The following is a 20,356-nucleotide window of genomic DNA, read 5'->3' on the forward strand; positions in this document are numbered from 1 at the left end:
GGTTTGACATGATCTACCTTTTTTAAAACCATGTTGTATTTTTTCCCAATTACCACTGACCTCAATGTCCTCAATTACTTTCTCCTTCAAAATTTTTTCCAAGACCTTGCATACTACAGATGTCAAACTAACAGGCCTGTAGTTACCCGGATCACTTTTTTTCCCTTTCTTAAAAATAGGAACTATGTTAGCAATTCTCCAGTCATACAGTATAACCCCTGTGTTTACAGATTCATTAAAAATTTTTACTAATGGGCTTGCAATTTCATGTGCCAGTTCCTTTAATATTCTTGGGTGAAGATTATCCAGGCCCCCCGATTTAGTCCCATTAAGATGTTCAAGTTTGGCTTCTACCTCGGATGTGGTAATATTTACCTCCATATCCTCATTCCCATTTGTTGTCCTACCATTATTCCTAAGCTCCTCATTAGCCTCATTAAAGACTGAGGCAAAGTATTTGTTTAGATATTGGGCCATGCCTAGATTATCCTTAACCTCCACTCCATCCTCAGTGTTTAGCGGTCCCACTTTTTTTGTTTTCTTCTTACTTATGTGGCTATAGAACCTTTTATTGTTGGTTTTAATTCCCTTTGCAAGGTCCAACTCTACATGGCTTTTGGTCTTTCTCACTTTATTCCTACATGTGTTGTCCACATTGATTCCGCAATCCACCCTCCTTCCCTGCTACTACATCTGGATTCTCTCCTATACCATCCTTCCTATACCTTCCCTCTTATACCATCTGGATTCTGTGTTGCTGATGGAACTGAGAAAAAGTTGGACCTGCTCTGCATTTTATTCTCTCAGTTGGGGGACACGAGAAAATCTGGGGTATAAGTGCAACCCCAGTGGACCCTGCTGGCCAAAAGAATCTGAGCTGACTGGCATGGGGTGTATGCACAGCAGAAGTGGAATCTACATTGACAGTAAATTTCAAAGAACTTCTGACACTTGGGGATTCACCCAGACCAGTTGTGTCACCACCTGCCCTGTAACCCCTGGCTGCTTCTGTGCTGTGCAGCTTTGGCTCTGTGTAGCCTGCTCACAGTACAGTGGCTTCTCCCTGGCTGCCACTAGCCTGGTTACTTCTTGCAGGTGACACCAACAGCTTGTCCAATCCCAAGTCTCCCCAAAACCATCTCTCCTGCAGTGTCCAGTCCCTCTCACAGGACCCTTACAGAAGTAAAGTTCGCTGCCTCCAAGGAGAGAGAGCACACACCAGTCTGGTTGCCTGGCTGAGGATTTTACCCTTTGGTTTAATACACAGCACTGAGATGGTTTTGTGGTAAAAGGAGGCTAAATTTATTAACAAAGAGCAGATGTTTAAGTGATAATAAGTAAGACTAGAAGAGAGTTATGGATATAAACAAAACAAAACAAAACACACTTTCTAGTGACTAAAACTTAATTTCAGCAAGTTACAATCTTTGTCTAAGCAGGTTTCTCACCTGCTGTCAGTTTCGAGCTACTCTTTCCTCCTGGGTGAAGAGGAGCCACATTTCATGAGCTCAAAAGGTGCTGGTGCCCTAGGTGATGGATGACAAAATGGCTTTTTGCTTCTGCTTATGTCTTCCAAAAGTTCACTGACCCTGTTTCAAGAGGCAGGAAGGCTTCATGGGGATGCAACCTCTGTTCCCCAACAAGATTCTTAAGTGGTCACGTTCCCCCACTTGCTTGCCTGATGGCTTTGTTTGCCTTACATGTAAATGCCCTTTTCATTGTCTTTGATCTCACCTTGTGTAATTTACACTGGAAACACAGTCAAACTGGCGAAACAGCATTTCTTTTTCGAAGATTGGCTGGGCTTAGGCACTATTTGCCAAACACATTTTAGGAACATGTTGGCAGCACACCTCTATAATTCTTTATACGCTGCCCGTACATACACCACACAATATTAATGACCAGTGTGTTACCAGTTTTCATCTGGCACATTACAGATTATGACAACAGTGAGTTAGAGGCAATGAGTGTGTCAGGCCTGATGAGAGTTTGGTTTGGTGTGCTATCTGCCAGTGTATAAATAAAGATAATAAAATGGCTAAACCCTGTTTTCATTGCAGATGCAGAAATACTTCAGACAAAAAAACATAATTTCCTCTGACTCATTCTTTTAAAATAAAGATAAGCTAGAGTCTTGATGGAGGCAAACTTCAGTCTGTTGAATGCAAGTGTTGTTAAAATGACGAGAGAGTCTAACTGATAAAAGGAATGAATCAGGTACTAAAAGTAAACTTCCCCCAGGAGGACTTGAAAGGAGATGAAATGAATCAGAACAGCAGTGCACCTGTCATTCTCTTCCTTGATGCTGTGAAAGCTAAAGAACTTTTTTGTTATAAAGAAGAGGTAGCAAGAAAAAATGACCAATGTACAAGAGAGAAATAAGATAAACTAATTGAGAAATCTGTTTATCGTCTCTGAAGCATATTATCTTGCCTCCTATAGATGAACTTTTATCTGGTAGAGTGCTGACGTTCTGCACGTGCAGAGTGAGCAAGATGGAAGATTATTGGGAGGTTTTTATTGTTTTACTTAGTGCACAACACAACAAAAAGACTGATTTTAAAAATATGGGCTTTAAAATGTAAATTTTACTAACCGCTGGCCAATTACTTTTAATCACTGTCAGTGCCTGTGTTGGAATGTGTGTGTTCCACAAAATATACAATATAAAAAAGATCAGGAAGGGGAAAACGTCTGTTAGAGTTCAGAGAGATTAAGGGAAAGTTACTCTGTTCTGCATATATAAGGGGTTTGGGCTAATTATAGTCCTCTCCTCCAGGACTGACTTATCATAGAATCATAGAATATCAGGGTTGGAAGAGACCTCAGGAGGTCATCTAGTCCAACCCCCTGCTCAAAGCAGGACCAACACGAACTAAATCATCCCAGCCAGGGCTTTGTCAAGCTGGGCCTTAAAAACCTCTAAGGAAGGAGATTCTACCACCTCCCTAGGTAACCCGTTGCAGTGCTTCACCACCCTCCTAGTGAAATAGTGTTTCCTAATATCCAACTTAGATCTCCCACATTGCAATTTACGACCATTGCTTCTTGTTCTTTCTTCTGCCATCACTGAGAACAGCCGAGCTCCATCCTCTTTGGACCACCCTTCAGGTAGTTGAAGGCTGCTATCAAATCCCCCCTCACTCTTTTCTTCTGCAGACTAAATAACCCCAGTTCCCTCAGCCTCTCCTCATAAGTCATGTGGCCCAGCCCCCTGTTCATTTTCGTTGCCCTCCACTGGACTCTCTCCAATTTGTCCACCTCATTTCTGTAGTGGGAGGCCCAAAACTGGACGCAATACTCCAGATGTGGCCTTACCAGTGCGAAATAGAGGGGAATAATTATTTCCCTCTTATGAAACTGGATTCTAACAAGATCATTGCTATTTTGCAGGAATTGATGTGCATTTGTATCAATAATTCACTCGGTTCTGGGTCCACATAGGTACCTATTCTGGGTGAAAGGGATTCTTAAAGGAATATGAAAGTAGTTTGGACCTAAAAACTTCACCTGCTGTTAAATTCAGAATTTAGTGAGGAAAGCTTCCATAGAGAGCGTGCCAGCATCTGAGCTGCATGTAAGTTGTAATTACTGGCAATACACTGGTTGTAGTCCTTGGAAAGAAAGCATCTTCACCTACTCTTGGTCCTTAGTCTGTTGTCTCTCTCACCAACAGAAGTTGGTTTAATAAAAGATACTATCTCACTCCCTTGTCTCTATATTGAAATGTGCCTGACAAGCATGGACATGTGAGACAATATATATTATATGGATTTCCTGGGGAATCCATGGGGAGTGGGTAATGCCAGAACTCTGGTTATGCAGAAAGTCCAGCCTTTTGAAACTACACACTGAGGAGAGGTGTAGCTGCTGATTACCTGTTCCTGAGCAAGAGTCCAAGCTGTACAAAGAAATGACTGATTTCTCCACCCTTCGTTCTGGTTCCTGATATAAAGACTGATATGAAATTGTAACCACAGGGAAAACCCCTTTGTGGAGTTTGAAGGACTGTCAGGTATCAGAGCCCTACATTGGACTTGGGGGTAATCTCATTTCAGGTTTTCTAGTATGTGTGTAGGTTTTTACTGTTTTACATGTTTTCTCTGTAATGCTTTTATCTTAAGAATAAAGGTGCTTACTTAGAAGAAATTGGGTGGTGACTTGTAACTGCTGGCAATACACTGATCATAGTCCTTGTAAAGAAAGAAATGCAAGGTGCTGGCCTTTTAGGCAGACAGGCTTGCTGGGGATATCACAGTGTAGATCAGGGAACTGTGCAGTCTTATAACCCTTTATAAACCCCGCCCAGGAAAGGTAATGGCTGGGAGTCTGAAACTTTAAGTGGGTGCCCTTGAGGGACTGCAGAGCGGGAAATACAGGCGCAGTTATTCTGCAACTTTGACAGTAGTAATACAAAACAAATGTTGTAGAGCATACCTAGATCTAAACTTCTCAGCTGAACTGGATAAGATAGTGGTTCTCAAACTTTTGTACTGTTGGCCCCTTTCACATAGCAAGCCTCTGAGTGCGACCCCCCCCTATAAATTTAAAACACTTTTAAATATATTTAACACCATTATAAATGCTGGAGGCAAAGAGGGCTTTGGGGTGGAAGCTGACAGCTCGCAACCCCCCATGTAATAACCTCACGACCCCCTGAGGGGTCCCAACTCCCAGTTTTAGAACCCTTGGGATAAGACAATCCTCAGCTTAGTTACAATAGAAAGATGAGAAAACTTCTTGCATCTCTCAGAAGCGTGTGACATTATTGATATGAACTGTGACCATATAGATCATTGTTGCAACCAGGGTCCTATGGTTGCACCAGATCTTGCACAGAGGAGGTCGACTGGGGTGTCTATGGAAAGGTTTTAGTTTGCTGATTATGATTATGCTTTCTGTATGTGTGTATCATTTTTGTTTTTGAAGTTATGAATATTGGCTATGTACTTGTATCTCAATGTGTTTGATTCTAAGTAGCCTCCGTGAAGCTTTTGGTCAACTTCTTGAGAAAGGACTATTCTCAGTAAGTGCCCAATCAAGAAACACTTAATTGACAATGGACTTTGGGAGATGCCAATCCACATCTGAGCTTTCCTGGGAATGTTCAAACTAACATTGTAAACAATGGCGTCGGCCTGCAAAAAGCGGAATCATTCCTGGACATGTGACTTGCCCAGGTGGCTACAAACTCCGTCTTTTTGCTGTGACTTTGCACAGAGGAACAAAGGGGTTTCCTCCCTCAAGAGAGAGAATATAAAAGGCCCTGGAAACCTCTCCATTTTGTCTTCCGCTGGCTCAAGAGATGGCCTCTCCACCCCAAAGAGATGCCTGAAAGAAACTGGAACAAAGGACAGTAACTACGGGGGGGTGGGGGGGGTGAGTGGTTGCTGGACCCAGACTAGGAAGGAGTCCAGTCTGTGAAAGAAGCTTATTGGAACATCTCTGGGGGTGAGATTTCATCTGTAATCAGGTTTCAGAGTAGCAGCCGTGTTAGTCTGTATTCGCAAAAAGAAAAGGAGGACTTGTGGCACCTTGGAGACTTACCAATTTATTTGAGCATAAACTTTCGTGAGCTACAGCTCACTTCATCGGATGCATTCAGTGGAAAATACAGTGAGGAGATTTATATACACACAGAACATGAAAAAATGGGTGTTACCATACACACTGTAAGGAGAGTGATCACTTAAGATGACCTATTAGCAGTAGGGGGAGGAGGGGGAGAAAACCTTTTGTAGTGATAATCAAGGTGGGCCATTTCCAGCAGTTAACAGGAACGTCTGAGGAACAGCTTTCACCCAGACCACATCACACGATCCATCGTCTACAGCCAAACTCTACGATACAACCGCATTTGCTCCAACCCCTCAGACAGCGACAAACACCTACAAGATCTCTATCAAGCATTCTTACAACTACAGTACCCACCTGCCGAAGTGAAGAAACAAATTGACAGAGCCAGAAGAGTACCCAGAAGTCACCTACTACAGGACAGGCCCAACAGAGAAAATAACAGAACGCCACTAGCCATCACCTTCAGCCCCCAACTAAAACCTCTCCAACACATCATAAAGGATCTGCAACCTATCCTGAAGGATGACCCATCACTCTCACATATCTTGGGAGACAGGCCAATCCTTGCTTACAGACAGCCCCCCAACCTGAAGCAAATACTCACCAGCAACCACACAACGGAACCACTAACCCAGGGACCTATCCTTGCAACAAAGCCCGTTGCCAACTGTGTCCACATATCTATTCAGGGGACACCATCATAGGGCCTAATCACATCAGCCACACTATCAGAGGCTCGTTCACCTGCACATCTACCAATGTGGTATATGCCATCATGTGCCAGCAATGCCCTCTGCCACGTACATTGGCCAAACTGGACAGTCTCTACGTAAAAGAATAAATGGACACAAATCAGATGTCAAGAATTATAACATTCATAAACCAGTCGGAGAACACTTCAGTCTCTCTGGTCACTCGATTACAGACCTAAAGATCGCAATATGACTACAAAAAGACTTCAAAAACAGACTCCAACGAGAGACTGCTGAATTGGAATTAATTTGCAAACTGGATACAATTAACTGAGACTTGAATAGAGACTGGGAGTGGATGGGTCATTACACAAAGTAAAACTATTTCCCCATGTTTATTTCCCCACCCCCACCCCCCACTGTTCCTCAGACATTCCTGTTAACTGCTGGAAATGGCCCACCTTGATTATCACTACAAAAGGTTTTCTCCCCACCCCCCCCCCACTCCCCACTCTCCTGCTGGTAATAGCTCATCTTAAGTGATCACTCTCCTTACAATGTATATGATAACACCCATTTTTTCATGTTCTGTGTGTATATAAATCTCCTCACTGTATTTTCCACAGTATGCATCCGATGAAGTGAGCTGTAGCTCACGAAAGCTTATGCTCAAATAAATTGGTTAGTCTCTACGGTGCCACTAGTACTCCTCATCTGTAATCAGTTTCTTAATGTATTAGGCTTAGACTTGCGTGTTGTGTTTTATTTTGCTTGGTAACTTACTTTGTTCTGTCTGTTATTACTTGGAACCACTTAAATCCTACTTTTTATATTTAATAACATCATTTTTGCTTATTAATTAACCCAGAGTAAGTAATTAATACCTGGGGGAGCAAACAGCTGTGCATATCTCGCTATCAGTGTTATAGAGGATGGACAATTTATGAGTTTACCCTGTATTATATAGAGTTTTATACAGAGTAAAATGGATTTGTTTCATATTTGTGGTTTAGGCTCCCAGAAAGCCTGAGTACTGGGAAAGTCTCTGTTAACTAAGCCCCTGAGCTGAGTGGATCTCAGTTTCAGTGAACTGCAGGGGGGTGTGGCCCAACCTCTTGGTCTGTGCTGTAGTTGACTAGAATGTCTTACTCAGCAAGACGGGAGTGGAGGGAAGCCTTCTCTGGCAGGGGGGTTTGTTCTCAGTGGTATCCCAGCACATCTAGCGACGGTCCTGAGGGAGTTTCTGTGACTGAACCCATCACAGTGGCAGGGTAAACTCATTCCAAGGCCAGAAGGGACTATTGTGAAAATCTGGTCTGACCTCCTGTATAACACAGGGCAGAAACTTATCTGAAATAATTTCTAGAGCAGATTGTTTAGAAAAACATCCAATCTTGATTTAAAAACTGTTGGCAATGGAGAATCCACCATGATCCTTGGTAAATTGTTCCAATAGCTAATTACTCTCACTGTTGAAAATTTACACCTTATTTCCATTCTGAATTTGTCTAGCATCAGCTTCTAGCCATTGGATCATGTTATACCTTTGTCTGCTAGATTGAATGCCCATTGTGAAATATTTGTTCCCCATGGAGGTACTTACAGAGTGTGATCAAGTCACCCCCTTAGCCTTCTCTTTTTCAATCCAAATAGATTGAGCTTCTTGAGTCTATCACAACATAAGGCATGTTTTCTAAATTCTTCTATTATTCTCATGGGTCTTCTCTGAATCTTCTCCAGTTTACCAATATCCTTTTCGAATTGTGGAAATCGGAACTGGACACAGGATTCCAGCAGTGGTGGCACCAGTGCCAAATACAGAGGAAAAATAGCCTCTCTGCTCCTCAAGATTCCCCTCTTAATGCATACAAAGATAGTATTCTCCCTTTTGGCCACAGTGTCACACTGGGAATTCATGTTCAGTTGATTATTCATCACAAACCCTAAATCTTGTTCAGAGTCACTGCTTCTCAAGATAGAACCCCCCCATTCTGTGTGTATAACCTACATTCTTTGTTCCTAGATGTATATGTTTACAGTTAGACATATGAAAACACATTATTTGCTTATCCTCTGCTTACAGGCAATCCAGATGGCTGTATATTAGTGATTTTAGATGTTAGGGGGCTTATTCCTTCACCCACTTACTTCCCTGGTCCTTCTTGCATGAACAGAGAGGAACAATACCCGAAGTCCAAAGGTGCAAACAATTTGATGTTTATTGGGGTGAACTTCCAGCAAGCATGATTCCAGTTTCCTTCCTTAGTATCCCCCTTCCCAGCTCTGACACCACAGAGCCTTACACCTGTGTCCCTGTTCCCATTCCTGCCCTTAGCCAAACATGATTCCAATTTCCCCACCCCCATTCCCTGTTCCCATTTCCCGCCCCCACACCCACTCACTTCCTGATTGACTGCAGACTATATAGTAAAACTTGAGTTCTGCTTAGCTATACCTTAAGCAATCATTTTACTGAAGTTTAACTAACCAATCCTAACATATTGTAACATGATTATTCAACCAATTATATCCCACCACCTTAATTAGTTTATACCCAGCAAAATTAATTATACAGCAGACAGGAACAATCACAGAACCAGACAGAGATTATACAGACAAACAATAGCAAAGTGGGAACTATAATGACAAAACAATACAGAAGTGAGGATTTCACATCCCAGCTATTGATAAGTGAGTTCTTGCCAGACAGGATGCTATCAAACTAAGTTTCCTTTTACATCTTCTAGGCACTTCCCTTTCTCTGGAGGTGATAGGCATTATCAGGACAGGATTGTATTCCTAACAGCCCAATAGCACCTTATTTCAATGTGACTAGTTTGGAATGTGAGGAGGTGACTGGTCGCTTCCCAGCTTATGGCTGCCTCTGTTGCTTAGCCAAAGGCCTTAGCCTAAGCACAGGGCCTCAGACTGTCACAGTAAGAGAAGGACCTTACGCTGGCAGACAGTGATTTTGATTCTTTCTTTTATACCTGTATAACTAGCCAAGTGATAAGAATACACCTAAATTCTTAGAGTATAGGCCTTTACAGACAGGCCTGAATATCTATATCCTAACACTCCACCCCTTTTTTTTCTTTTGGGATCCTCCTGCCCCGGTATCCCTGGAAAAACATAGGACATATGGCGACACATTTCCTGATAGGGCCAGGCATCAAGGTGGAAGGTGTCGCTATTCCATTTGTCCCACTGCCCCTTGTGTAGTATAGTGCCCTGCACCTTCTCTCATACGGGCATACCACACCTGTTCCAATTAGTGTTCCAGACTTCCCATTATAGTGGGCCCGAGAAGGTTGGGTCCGGGTTGTCTAATATACTGTAGGGTTTGGAAGGCTTACTACATTACTTATAGGTTATCTCCATATGCAGCGTAACACAAGTACAGTTAACAATACAAAATCCACAGCAACACCGAATTAGTGACCTGTGCTCTTCATTATTTACCACTCCTTTGGTGTTGTCATAAATGCCACTGAATGCATCCGATGAAGTGAGCTGTAGCTCACGAAAGCTTATGCTCAAATAAATTTGTTAGTCTCTAAGGTGCCACAAGTACTCCTTTTCTTTTTGCGAATACAGACTAACACAGCTGCTACTCTGAAACCTGTCATACAGCTAAGGGTAGCCTGGAATTCGTCCGTACCTGTAAGGGGTTAAGAAGCTCAAATAGCCTGGTTGGCACCTGACCAACAGGACCAATGGGGAAAGAAGATACTTTCAAATCTTGGGAGAGGGGAAGGTTTTGTTTGTGCTCTTTGTTTTGTGTGGGGGTTCTCTCTTGGGACTGAGAGGGGCCAGACAGAAATCTGTCTTCTCCAACCCATCCCAATCCAAGTCTCCAATATTGCAACCAGTATAGGTAAGCCAGGCAAGGTGGATTAGTTTATCTTTTGTTTTTCATGTGAATTTTCCCTGTGTTAAGAGGGAGGTTTATTCTTGTTTTCTGTAACTTTAACGTTTTGCCCAGAGGGGAATCCTCTGTGTTTTGAATCTAAATACCCTGTAAAGTATTTTCCATCCTGATTTTACAGAGATGATTTTTGCCTTTCTTTTTTTTTTAAAAATAAGATCTTTCTTTTAAGAACCTGACTGATTTTTCCATTGTTCCAAGACCCAGGGGTTTGGGTCTTTGATCATTTTGTAACCAATTGGTTAGGATAGTATTCTCAAGCCTCCCCAGGAAAGGGGATGTAAGGGCTTGGGAGGATTGCTGGGGGAAGAGGAACTCCAACTGGTCCTTTTCCCTGGTTCTTTGTTAAACCACTTGGTGGTGGCAGCGTTACTTAAACCCAAGGTACAAGGGAGAATTTGTGCCTGGGGAGTTTTTAACCTAAACTGATAGAAATAAGCTTAGGGGGTCTTTCATGTGGGTCCCCACGTGTGTACTCTAGAGTTCAGAGTGGGGAGGGAACCCTAACAGGTGTCATGTGCAGACTTTATCAGCAATGATTTTATGTTTTTTTCCAGCTCGTTAATCAAAATGTTAAATAGTGTACGGCGAAGAACTCAATCCTTGCAGGACCCCACTAGTGATAGTTCCCTATTTGTAATACATTTGTATCAGTTAGCCAGCTTTTAATCCATTTAATATGTACCATATAAATTTGATACCTTTTTAGTTTAATTAAAATATCATGCAATACCTTACAGAAGTCTAAGTATGTTACATCAACACTATTAGTTTCATCAATCAGACTTATAATCTCATTAAAAAAAGATACCGAGTTAGTTTGATAGGATCTGTTTTTCATAAACCCATAAGTTTGCGCTGAGCCAACCAGACGAAATAAAAGGAGCATAGGGAACAGGTGTTAAGTATTTTCTTAACTGCGTAAGTTGAAGGCAGTGAACATTTTGAACTTTGAACCCTCACGACTTTCAAATTCATCAGAAACAAAAAGAAAAATGTCTAATTGTGTTGTGTATGTATTTGGAAAGGGTGTTTAGACTGTTGCCTAAATGATCAATGAAATGTATATATGGTCAAATGAAAAATTGAATGCAGTGAATTATCTCTTATTTAGTATCTACTGTGTGTGATGTTTATATATTCATGATAATTTTCCAGCCTATTTTACATTAGCTGTTCCTTCAGAATATTCCATAACCAGGGTCTAGAGACCTGAGAAATGGGATAGAGATCATTAGACATAATTGATGCTTTTGACAAAGAAATAGCTCATTGCCATGCTGGCTTGTGCTACCTAAGCAACAGAACAATTGGGGCTCTAAAGTTAGGGCCAGCGGTAAGAGGCAACAAGCAGGGCAATTGCCCAGGGCCCCATCCCATAGGAGGCTCTGCGAAGCTACCTTATAGGTGGCAGGGCTCGGCCTCTGGCTCCCACCCCAGGTGCTGGGGCTCGGGAAGGGAGCGCTACCTCCACCCCCTGACTCACTTCAGTGAGCCACCCAGCCTGTGGGTCAGTGTCAACGCCTCCGCACCCAGTGCTGGCCCCACCCACAGAGACTATTGCACTCACCTCCCCCCCTGAAAATTTGAGAGGGGAGGAGCAGGTACTGGGGGAGCACAACCAAAATTATAACTCAAAGGGGGGACTCCGCTCACAACATTTGAAAATTGCTGTACTAAAATCTAAAAAAAAAAAAGTTACTGTATTGCAGAACAAATTTGTCTGGCATATTTTTTGCAAACTCATTTGCTTACTGAATTGCAGCTTCATCATGTTTCTTTGATTTGTTACATCTGCACTTTGAAAGAATGAATTGCTTGCGTTCGATTGGTGTTGGATTGAAGAAAGATAGTGGAGTAAAATTAGGTGATCACTGAGGCGAGTCTGGGATTTGGGGTGTTTGAAAAAAGTACTTTATTTTCCATTAAAATTACATTAGGTTTAAGTTAAACAAAACCGCTAATAAGTTACATAAAATTACGGCGGGAAAAAGTAGAGCCAGAGATGAAATGCTCATTTCCCAGTGATGCTCAAAAAAGATGTGCTTCTGAGGAAAAGGCCAAACGCTTGGGAAAATATCCTAAATTAGCTACATTCTTCACACCATAAGAGGCAGAAAGTAGGGAATGTTTGACTTCTGTCACTCTGTCCACTGAGAAGTCACCTTTGAATTTTGAGGAGCAAGCTGAAACTGGGGATAACGTTCAGGCCAAATCTGAGGACACTGATCTGTGAGGTGAGTCCACTGAGGTCATTCTGACATTGTTGGATGCTTTACAAAGGAGAACTATTAGATTAACCTTAAAAATGGTGACATGATTCTCTGATCCTGGCTTCTGTTTTAAATGTCTGCAGATAAAGTGTTTTGTTTTTGTTGTACTCTTTTTGGAAAATGCAATCATTCCTATTTGAAGGACGGCTTCAATGCGTGGAAGCATATTCATTCTTGTCTCAAAGAGCATGAATGCTCATCAGCACATTTATGCAGTATGGAGGCATGGCAGAATCTGAAAGCAGGGATCAGTGGTGATAAAACTGTTGACAGTGTCAATATGGAGTTAATTGCAATGGAAAGGAATTATTGGGGAACTGTTGTAATGAAAGTCATTTGCATAGTTGTTCAGCAGAGTGGAATCTGGATTTTCGTGGAACTACAGAAGAACAACATGATCCAAGCAATGGAAATTTCCTTGGTCAGGTTGAACTGTTGGCAAAATTTGACCCTGTAAGGAGTGAACACCAGTGAATTGAAAAAAGAGAAATTGCCAGTCATTACCTCAGCAAAGATATTAAAAATGAATTGATTGCTAGAATGGGAAAGTACATCCTTCATGTCATTGCTGAAAGAGTTAATCATACAGAATGTTTGGTGTGATAATGGACAGAACTGCTGACAGCAGCCACACTGAGAAACTGTCAGTTACACTCCGCGTTGTTAATTGTGAACTATCTGTTGGGGCTTCAGCTACAGAACATTTTACTGGATTCCTTGCTGTTGAGGCCACTACTGGCGAGATGCTATATGACGCTTTTTTCGTCCACCCTGAGAACTTGAAAATTAGTGTTTATGACTGCAGAGGACAAAGCTATGACAATGGAAGCAATATGAAGGACAAAAGACAAGATGTCCAAAAAATAATATAGAACATTAACAAAAAAGCGTTGTCCGTGCCCTATGGCTAGTTATGAATTTGGTCATCTTGGATGCTGCTAAATATCTGTGCTGTATGTCACATTTTTGGGGGTGTTACAGTGTATTTTTCTTGTTTTCAGTTCTTCTACTCAGCGCTGGTCCATACTTAAAAGTACATTACCCAGCTTACAGTCAAACACTTGTCAGACGCTCACTGGGAGTCTCATATTGACCATTTTAAGGTGCTTCGATATCACCTAACTGAAGTGCAGTGTGCTCTTGAAGCACTCGTTGATCATGCAGTTCAGAAAAGAGATGGTATGACAGCCTCAGAGGCAAGAAGCCTTCCATGAGAGATCTCTTCAGGGCACTTCATAATCTTCATTGTTGTATGGCATGATGTTTTGTTTCAAATCAGTCACGTAAGCAAACTCCTTCAGAGCCCCACTGTAGGGACACCACTAGCCATCACCTTCAGTCCGCAAAGTTGCAAGCATTTGGCTCAAGAAATGGGTGACATTGATGCTGATGACTTGAATCTCCAGAGATTCCCAGCTGTAAATGCTTTGTCAGCTGGGGTGTCTAATTTGCCTCTGGAGATGTTAAACAAGATCTACGCTGAAAAGTTGTTGGATCTGTACCCAAACCTAAGCATTGCATTGTGTCTCCTTTTGTCTGTACCCATAACCATGGCCTCAGGAGAGAGAAGCTTCTCGCGTTTAAAGTTACTGAAGAACTATTCACAAGATCGTCTGAATGGTCTGTCTGAAACTTCAGTTGAACACGAAATTTGTTGCAAGTTGGACATCTCTAAAATAATTGAAGAATTTGCCTCCTCAAAGGCAAGGAGGGTCCACTTCTAAGTGATTTAGATGAGTTTGTCAATGTGTTCTGATTTGGTTATTTTCTTGCATAAAAGTGCTTTTTATACTGTATTATTATGATTATTATGACAGTAGTAGCAATAATCATAGTAGTATGCTCCTGGGGGAATTCTGCGCCACTGCAGTTCTCAGCACACCCTGAAGTAAGGAAGTGGCATGCAGGAAACTCCATGCAACCCCAGGACCCAGCATCAGGCTGTTGCTCCCTCTGGATACCTGGGCTCTGGAGGGTAGGAGTGCAGGTGTCTGGCCTGTGGGGGCGCCCCGCAGCTGGAATCTTGGGGAGCGGGGGTGCGGGTATCTGGGCTGGGGGGGCACCCCTCAGCTGGGATCTTGGTGGTGGTGTGGGTATCTGGGTTGGGGGGGGGGGCGCCCCACGGCTGGGCTCTGGAGGTTGGGGGAGGGAGCAGAGAAACAGGTACTGGGTTGTCATAGGAGTTCCTTTAACTCTCTGCTCCTGGGGGAATTTGTGTGTGTGTCTATATTGTTACAGACATATTTGCTGACAGGTATTTTGAAATAAATTACCAAAATAATTGAAACGGGTGTGATTATGTGGTGTTATTTTGACAAATAAAATATGCAGAATTTTGCAGAATTTTAAAATATCAGGTGCAGAATTTTTAATTTTTTTGTCGCAGAATTCCCCCAGGAGTAGTAGTAATATGACTGTCACAATATTCATAAAACCAAAACATTGCAGAAATCCAATGTGCAAGCAGGTAAGGAAGGCAGGATGGGGTCCCACTCCTTAGTTTCTGTCCTGGGACCCAGCGAGTCTAACGCCACCCTGTGTAAAATAGGAATCTTCACGTTTAATATCAGAAAATAAAGTACTGCAGGGTTCTGGTAAGATGTGCTTGTTCACTCACATTAATGCAGAAATCAAGAAAGCTGCTTAATAGGAACCTGCAGTTATTAGTGTGAAAAGTGTGAGAGCACTTTCCTATTGTGGAAATGGTCCCTTCCTTATCACTTTCCCTCAGTGGTCTGGAATTCCCCACCACAAATGCAAAAAGAAAGGACAGTGGAGATTTCAAACCCTAATATGGACCATATCTGAAATGACCTCCTGGATATTTGCTTATTTCCCTGATTGGGAAGACTATACAAAGTGTGTGTTGATTCTTAGAATCCTTTGACCCATGAAAATAGGTTGTTACTTTTTGTTAACTAAATGAGTTCTTTCCCAGGCCAAGAGGATGCCTGCCGTCTAAATTCATTATGCCAGGGCTGAGCTCTGATAGGGTGAGAAGCATCTTTGGTCTCTCAGGGGAGCCTGGATTAGGTGAAAATGCATCCCACTTCTCGTAGTCTCAGAATCTGAATTCTGACATTGCCTGAATTTTACCCAAAGCCTGCCCCTTCTGCAACTGAAAATAAGAGTCTGCCTGCACCCTGTCTAGAATGGAATAGTCTGTAATATTTCCCTTGGCATAAATAGAGGATATTGTGCATCTCACAGATTAAACAATTCAATAATTATTTCCCTATAGCCTGACAATTGAAAAGGAGACCTGGTGCCAAAAGGGAATGCAGCTTTCTGGTTGGCTAATTACATACTTTTTTTGGCAGGTCATCCTCTTGGATTGCATACCACTGGCAGCAAGTGGGATGCTGGAAACGCTGCCAACAACCTCTCCACCGTAGCAATCATGCCAGTGTCTGAAGAGGTACCACTTACCGCCTTTACTTTGGAGCTCAAACACGCTGTCAGTGCTATTGGTAAGAGCTTGTATGTATGTTACTGCAAATCGTAACGTTCTAGCAAAGCATCAGTCAGGCTGTCTGTCACTGTGTATGACAGGCTGCTGCTTGGCTTGGAAGGGAAATTTTACAATAGGGGCACAGAATGAGGCATTTTATTCGGTAAAACAAAATCATGTCTGTTGTCATGAAAGTCTTTTCCCAGGATTTAAAAAACTAATTATTGCTTCTTTTAATTAACCCTTTCTCTCCTGCTTTTAATGTATTTGGAGAAACTCCATGGTACAGTGCAAGCCCTGTGATTCCTGAGAGGCATCAGAACTCAGCCAGTAATATGCATTAGTTATTGTAGTCATGGGTGTGTTCCAGGAGCCGCTGTTCCAAACAAGATTGTCCTTCGAAATGCACAGTGATGTGAATATGTAACACCAAATTCTTGTTTAGAGTTCTCAAAAGTTGTGGAAGTGCCCTTGAGCCTCATTTGTTTTCTTCACCCTGGTTCCTAGTCCTGTGTATGGTGGGCTTGTGCCTTCTCACTGCTGGATGGGTTCGTTTTCATTTGTCTGGAGAAATTTAACGAGAAAAATGGGCATGTTGGTCGCATGTCTCCCCATTGGAGCCAATTGGCACCGCAGTTACCAACCTGCTGTTGAGTGTTTTGGGAGTTACTGGGAGCTTTCCTGCAACTCATGCCGATCTACAGGTTATTTCCATAGAGTAAAATGTAATGTGCGGAAAACATAAGGGTTATGTGCCATTCCCTGCTTACTCCGTCCTCCTTTTTACTGGGCCCATGATTGTACATGTTAGAGCTGCTGACCCCATGTCATTTTATTCAAAGGAAAGAGAAGGGGATAGACAGTGGAGATAGAGCAACTTATGTGAAAGACGAGTGCTTTGCTGCTCAAGGGACATTACTGTCATGCCTATGGAGTTGTTGCCCTGTAACATTTTAAGACTTATTTTCAGATCTCTTCCATCGACACCAGTTTTTCTTTCAGGAAAAACACATATCAACCTGTTGCTTGTGAGATTCCCGTAAACAAGAAGGTACACGTGTACACTCATCTACATGGTGCATTAACCATAACCACCATGCACTAGGGGTCTGACACAATGCCTGTTGGCATCATTGGAGGATTTCAGTGGGTATCAGACATGCTCTGTGAGCGAGAGGGCATGTGTGCACCTATTTTACTGGCATTTTGTAAGAAACACTGGAAAAATTTCTAGTTTTATGTTCCCTTGTGGCATGAATGTTCAGTTTGAAACAGATACCCAGAAAGAACCCTGCAGGCCATGTCTTAGAGAGAAGGACCCCTATTGTAGTTAGTTCTTTAGACATAATACCTTCAACAGTGTCCCTTTGATCTAATTTATTTAGTGTAAGAAGTGGTCATCACGATGCATATGCACAGAGAGGACTTAGGTATGGAGAACTTGAAACTTCAGGGAAAACATCCTGTTTTGTGCCTTCAGTAATAATAATCCTGTCATGAGCTAATACGCCACCCTACATAATTGCCAAATGGAATGACATGGTTACCTGGCTGTCTCCCTTAAAAAACACATCCAATTTAGTTGAACAGCAAATGGTTCATCAAGACCAGCTATCCCGTTTCACACTTCAGGTGTTTTTGAATCCAAAGTACTAGCTGGTCATGAGAATGTCTGGATTTCTGAAACACAAGGTGGGTGAAGTAATATATTTTATTGGACCAACTTCTGTTGGTGAGAGAGACAAGCTTTCGAGCCACACTGGCCAGATCTATCCTACTTTGGTAAAACTTGCATCGCTCAGGGGTCTGAATAAGCCACCTGCGAGCAACGTTCGTTACACCGACCTAAGTGCCGTTGTGGACAGTGTTATATCGGCGGGAGAGCTTCTTCTGTTGAATATCTACCACTGTTGTGGAGGTGGATTTATTATTCTGATGGAAGAGTTCTCGCCCATCGGCATAGAACATCTTCACTGGACGCGCTACAGCAATGCAGCTGCACTGATGTAGTGCCTCTAGTGTAGACTAGCCCACAGAGCTCTTCTTCAGGTTTGGGAAAGGTACTCCCAGCATCTCAGCAAAATCCAAGAGGAACAGATTGTTTAGCATAAGTAGTTAGCACATATTGTAAGGAACCATTCAAGGTAGATTGGCCCATTTACAAACACCTCTGAAGTCATAGGACAAAAGGGGGTGTTAGTGGTTTACAGATTGTTGTAATAAGCCATAATAAGCCATACGGACCCTGGACTTCAGAAAAGCAGACTTTGACTCCCTCAGGGAATTGATGGGCAAGATCTTCTGGGAGAATAACATGACGGGGAAAGGAATCCAGGAGAGCTGGCTGTATTTCAAAGAATCCCTGTTGAGGTTACAGGGACAAACCATCCCGATGTGTAGAAAGAATAGTAAATATGGCAGGCGACCAGCTTGGCTTAACAGTGAAATCCTTGCTGATCTTAAATACAAAAAAGAAGCTTACAAGAAGTGGAAGATTGGACAAATGACCAGGGATGAGTATAAAAATATTGCTCGGGCATGCAGGAGTGAAATCAGGAAGGCCAAATCACACCTGGAGTTACAGCTAGCAAGAGATGTTAAGAGTAACAAGAAGGGTTTCTTCAGGTATGTTAGCAACAAGAAGAAAGTCAAGGGAAGTGTGGGCCCCTTACTGAATGAGGGAGGCAACCTAGTGACAGAGGATGTGGGAAAAGCTAATGTACTCAATGCTTTTTTTGCCTCTGTCTTCATGAACAAGGTCAGCTCCCAGACTACTGCACAGGGCAGCACAGCATGGGGAGGAGGTGACCAGCCCTCTGTGGAGAAAGAAGTGGTTTGGGACTATTTAGAAAAGCTGGACGAGCACAAGTCCATGGGGCCGGATGCGCTGCGTCCGAGAGTGCTAAAGGAGTTGGCGGATGTGATTGCAGGCCCATTGGCCATTATCTTTGAAAACTCATGGTGATCGGGGGAAGTCCCGGAAGACTGGAAAAAGGCTACTGTAGTGCCCATCTTTAAAAAAGGGAAGGAGGAGGATCCTGGGAACTACAGGCCAGTCAGCCTCACCTCAGTCCCTGGAAAAATCATGGAGCAGGTCCTCAAGGAATCAATTCTGAAGCACTTAGAGGAGAGGAAAGTGATCAGGAACAGTCAGCATGGATTCAGCAAGGGCAAGTCATGCCTGACTAATCTAATTGCCTTCTATGACGAGATAACTGGTTCTGTGGATGAAGGGAAAGCAGTGGACGTGTTGTTCCTTGACTTTAGCAAAGCTTTTGACACGTATTCTTGTCAGCAAGTTAAAGAAGTATGGGCTGGATGAATGGACTATAAGGTGAATACAAAGCTGGCTAGATTGTCGGGCTCAACGGGTAGTGATCAATGGCTCCATGTCTAGTTGGCAGCCGGTATCAAGTAGAGTGCCCCAAGGGTCGGTCCTGGGGCCGGTTTTGTTCAATATTTTCATAAATGATCTGGAGGATGGTGTGGATTGCACCCTCAGCAAATTTGCAGATGACACTAAACTGGGAGAAGAGGTAGATATGCTGGAGGGTAGGGATAGGATACAGAGGGACCTAGACAAATTAGAGGATTGGGCCAAAAGAAATGTGATGAGGTTCAAGAAGGACAAGTGCAGAGTCCTGCACTTAGGACGGAAGAATCCAATGCACCGCTACAGACTAGGGACCGAATGGCTTGGCAGCAGTTCTGCAGAAAAGGACCTAGGGGTTACAGTGGACGAGAAGCTGGATATGAGTCAACAGTGTGGCCTTGTTGCCAAGAAGGCCAATGGCATTTTGGGATGTATAAGTAGGGGCATAGAGAGCAGATCGAGGGACGTGATCGTTCCCCTCTATTTGACATTGGTGAGGCCTCATCTGGAGTACTGTGTCCAGTTTTGGGCCCCACACTACAAGAAGGATGTGGGAAAAATTGGAAAGCATCCAGCGGAGGGCAACAAAAATGATTAGGGGACTGGAACACATGACTTGTGAGGAGAGGCTGAGGGAACTTGGGATGTTTAGTCTATGGAAGAGAAGAATGAGGGGGGATTTGATAGCTGCTTTCAACTACGTGAAAGGGGGTTCCAAAGAGGATGGCTCTAGATTGTTCTCAGTGGTAGCAGATGACAGAACAAGGAGTAATGGTCTCAAGTTGCAGTGGGGGAGATTTAGGTTGGATATTAGGAAAAACTTTTTCACTAGTCGGGTGGTGAAACACTGGAATGGGTTACCTAGGGAGGTGGTGGAATCTCCTTCCTTAAAGGTTTTTAAGGTCAGGCTTGACAAAGCCCTGGCTGGGATGATTTAATTGGGGATCGGTCCTGCTTTGAGCAGGGGGTTGGACTAGATGACCTCCTGAGGTCCCTTCCAATCCTGATATTCTATGATAAATCCAGTGTCCCTGTTCAGTCCATGATTTTCAGCATTTA

General features: G+C 42.9%; 1 protein-coding gene across 2 annotated transcripts in view; it reads left to right on the plus strand.

The window, feature by feature from the left end:
* Positions 1 to 20,356, plus strand: part of PNPLA7 (patatin like domain 7, lysophospholipase) — a 400,735-nt gene that overhangs the window by 235,612 nt on the left and 144,767 nt on the right. For both annotated transcript variants that reach the window (XM_074973884.1, XM_074973883.1), the window contains exon 22: positions 15,794 to 15,943. In XM_074973884.1, the coding sequence (XP_074829985.1) occupies positions 15,794 to 15,943 (150 nt within the window). The remainder of the gene's footprint in view (positions 1 to 15,793; positions 15,944 to 20,356) is intronic.

The sequence above is a fragment of the Natator depressus genome, chromosome 16 (genome assembly GCF_965152275.1).
Source record: "Natator depressus isolate rNatDep1 chromosome 16, rNatDep2.hap1, whole genome shotgun sequence".
NCBI classification, from domain to species: Eukaryota; Metazoa; Chordata; order Testudines; family Cheloniidae; genus Natator; species Natator depressus.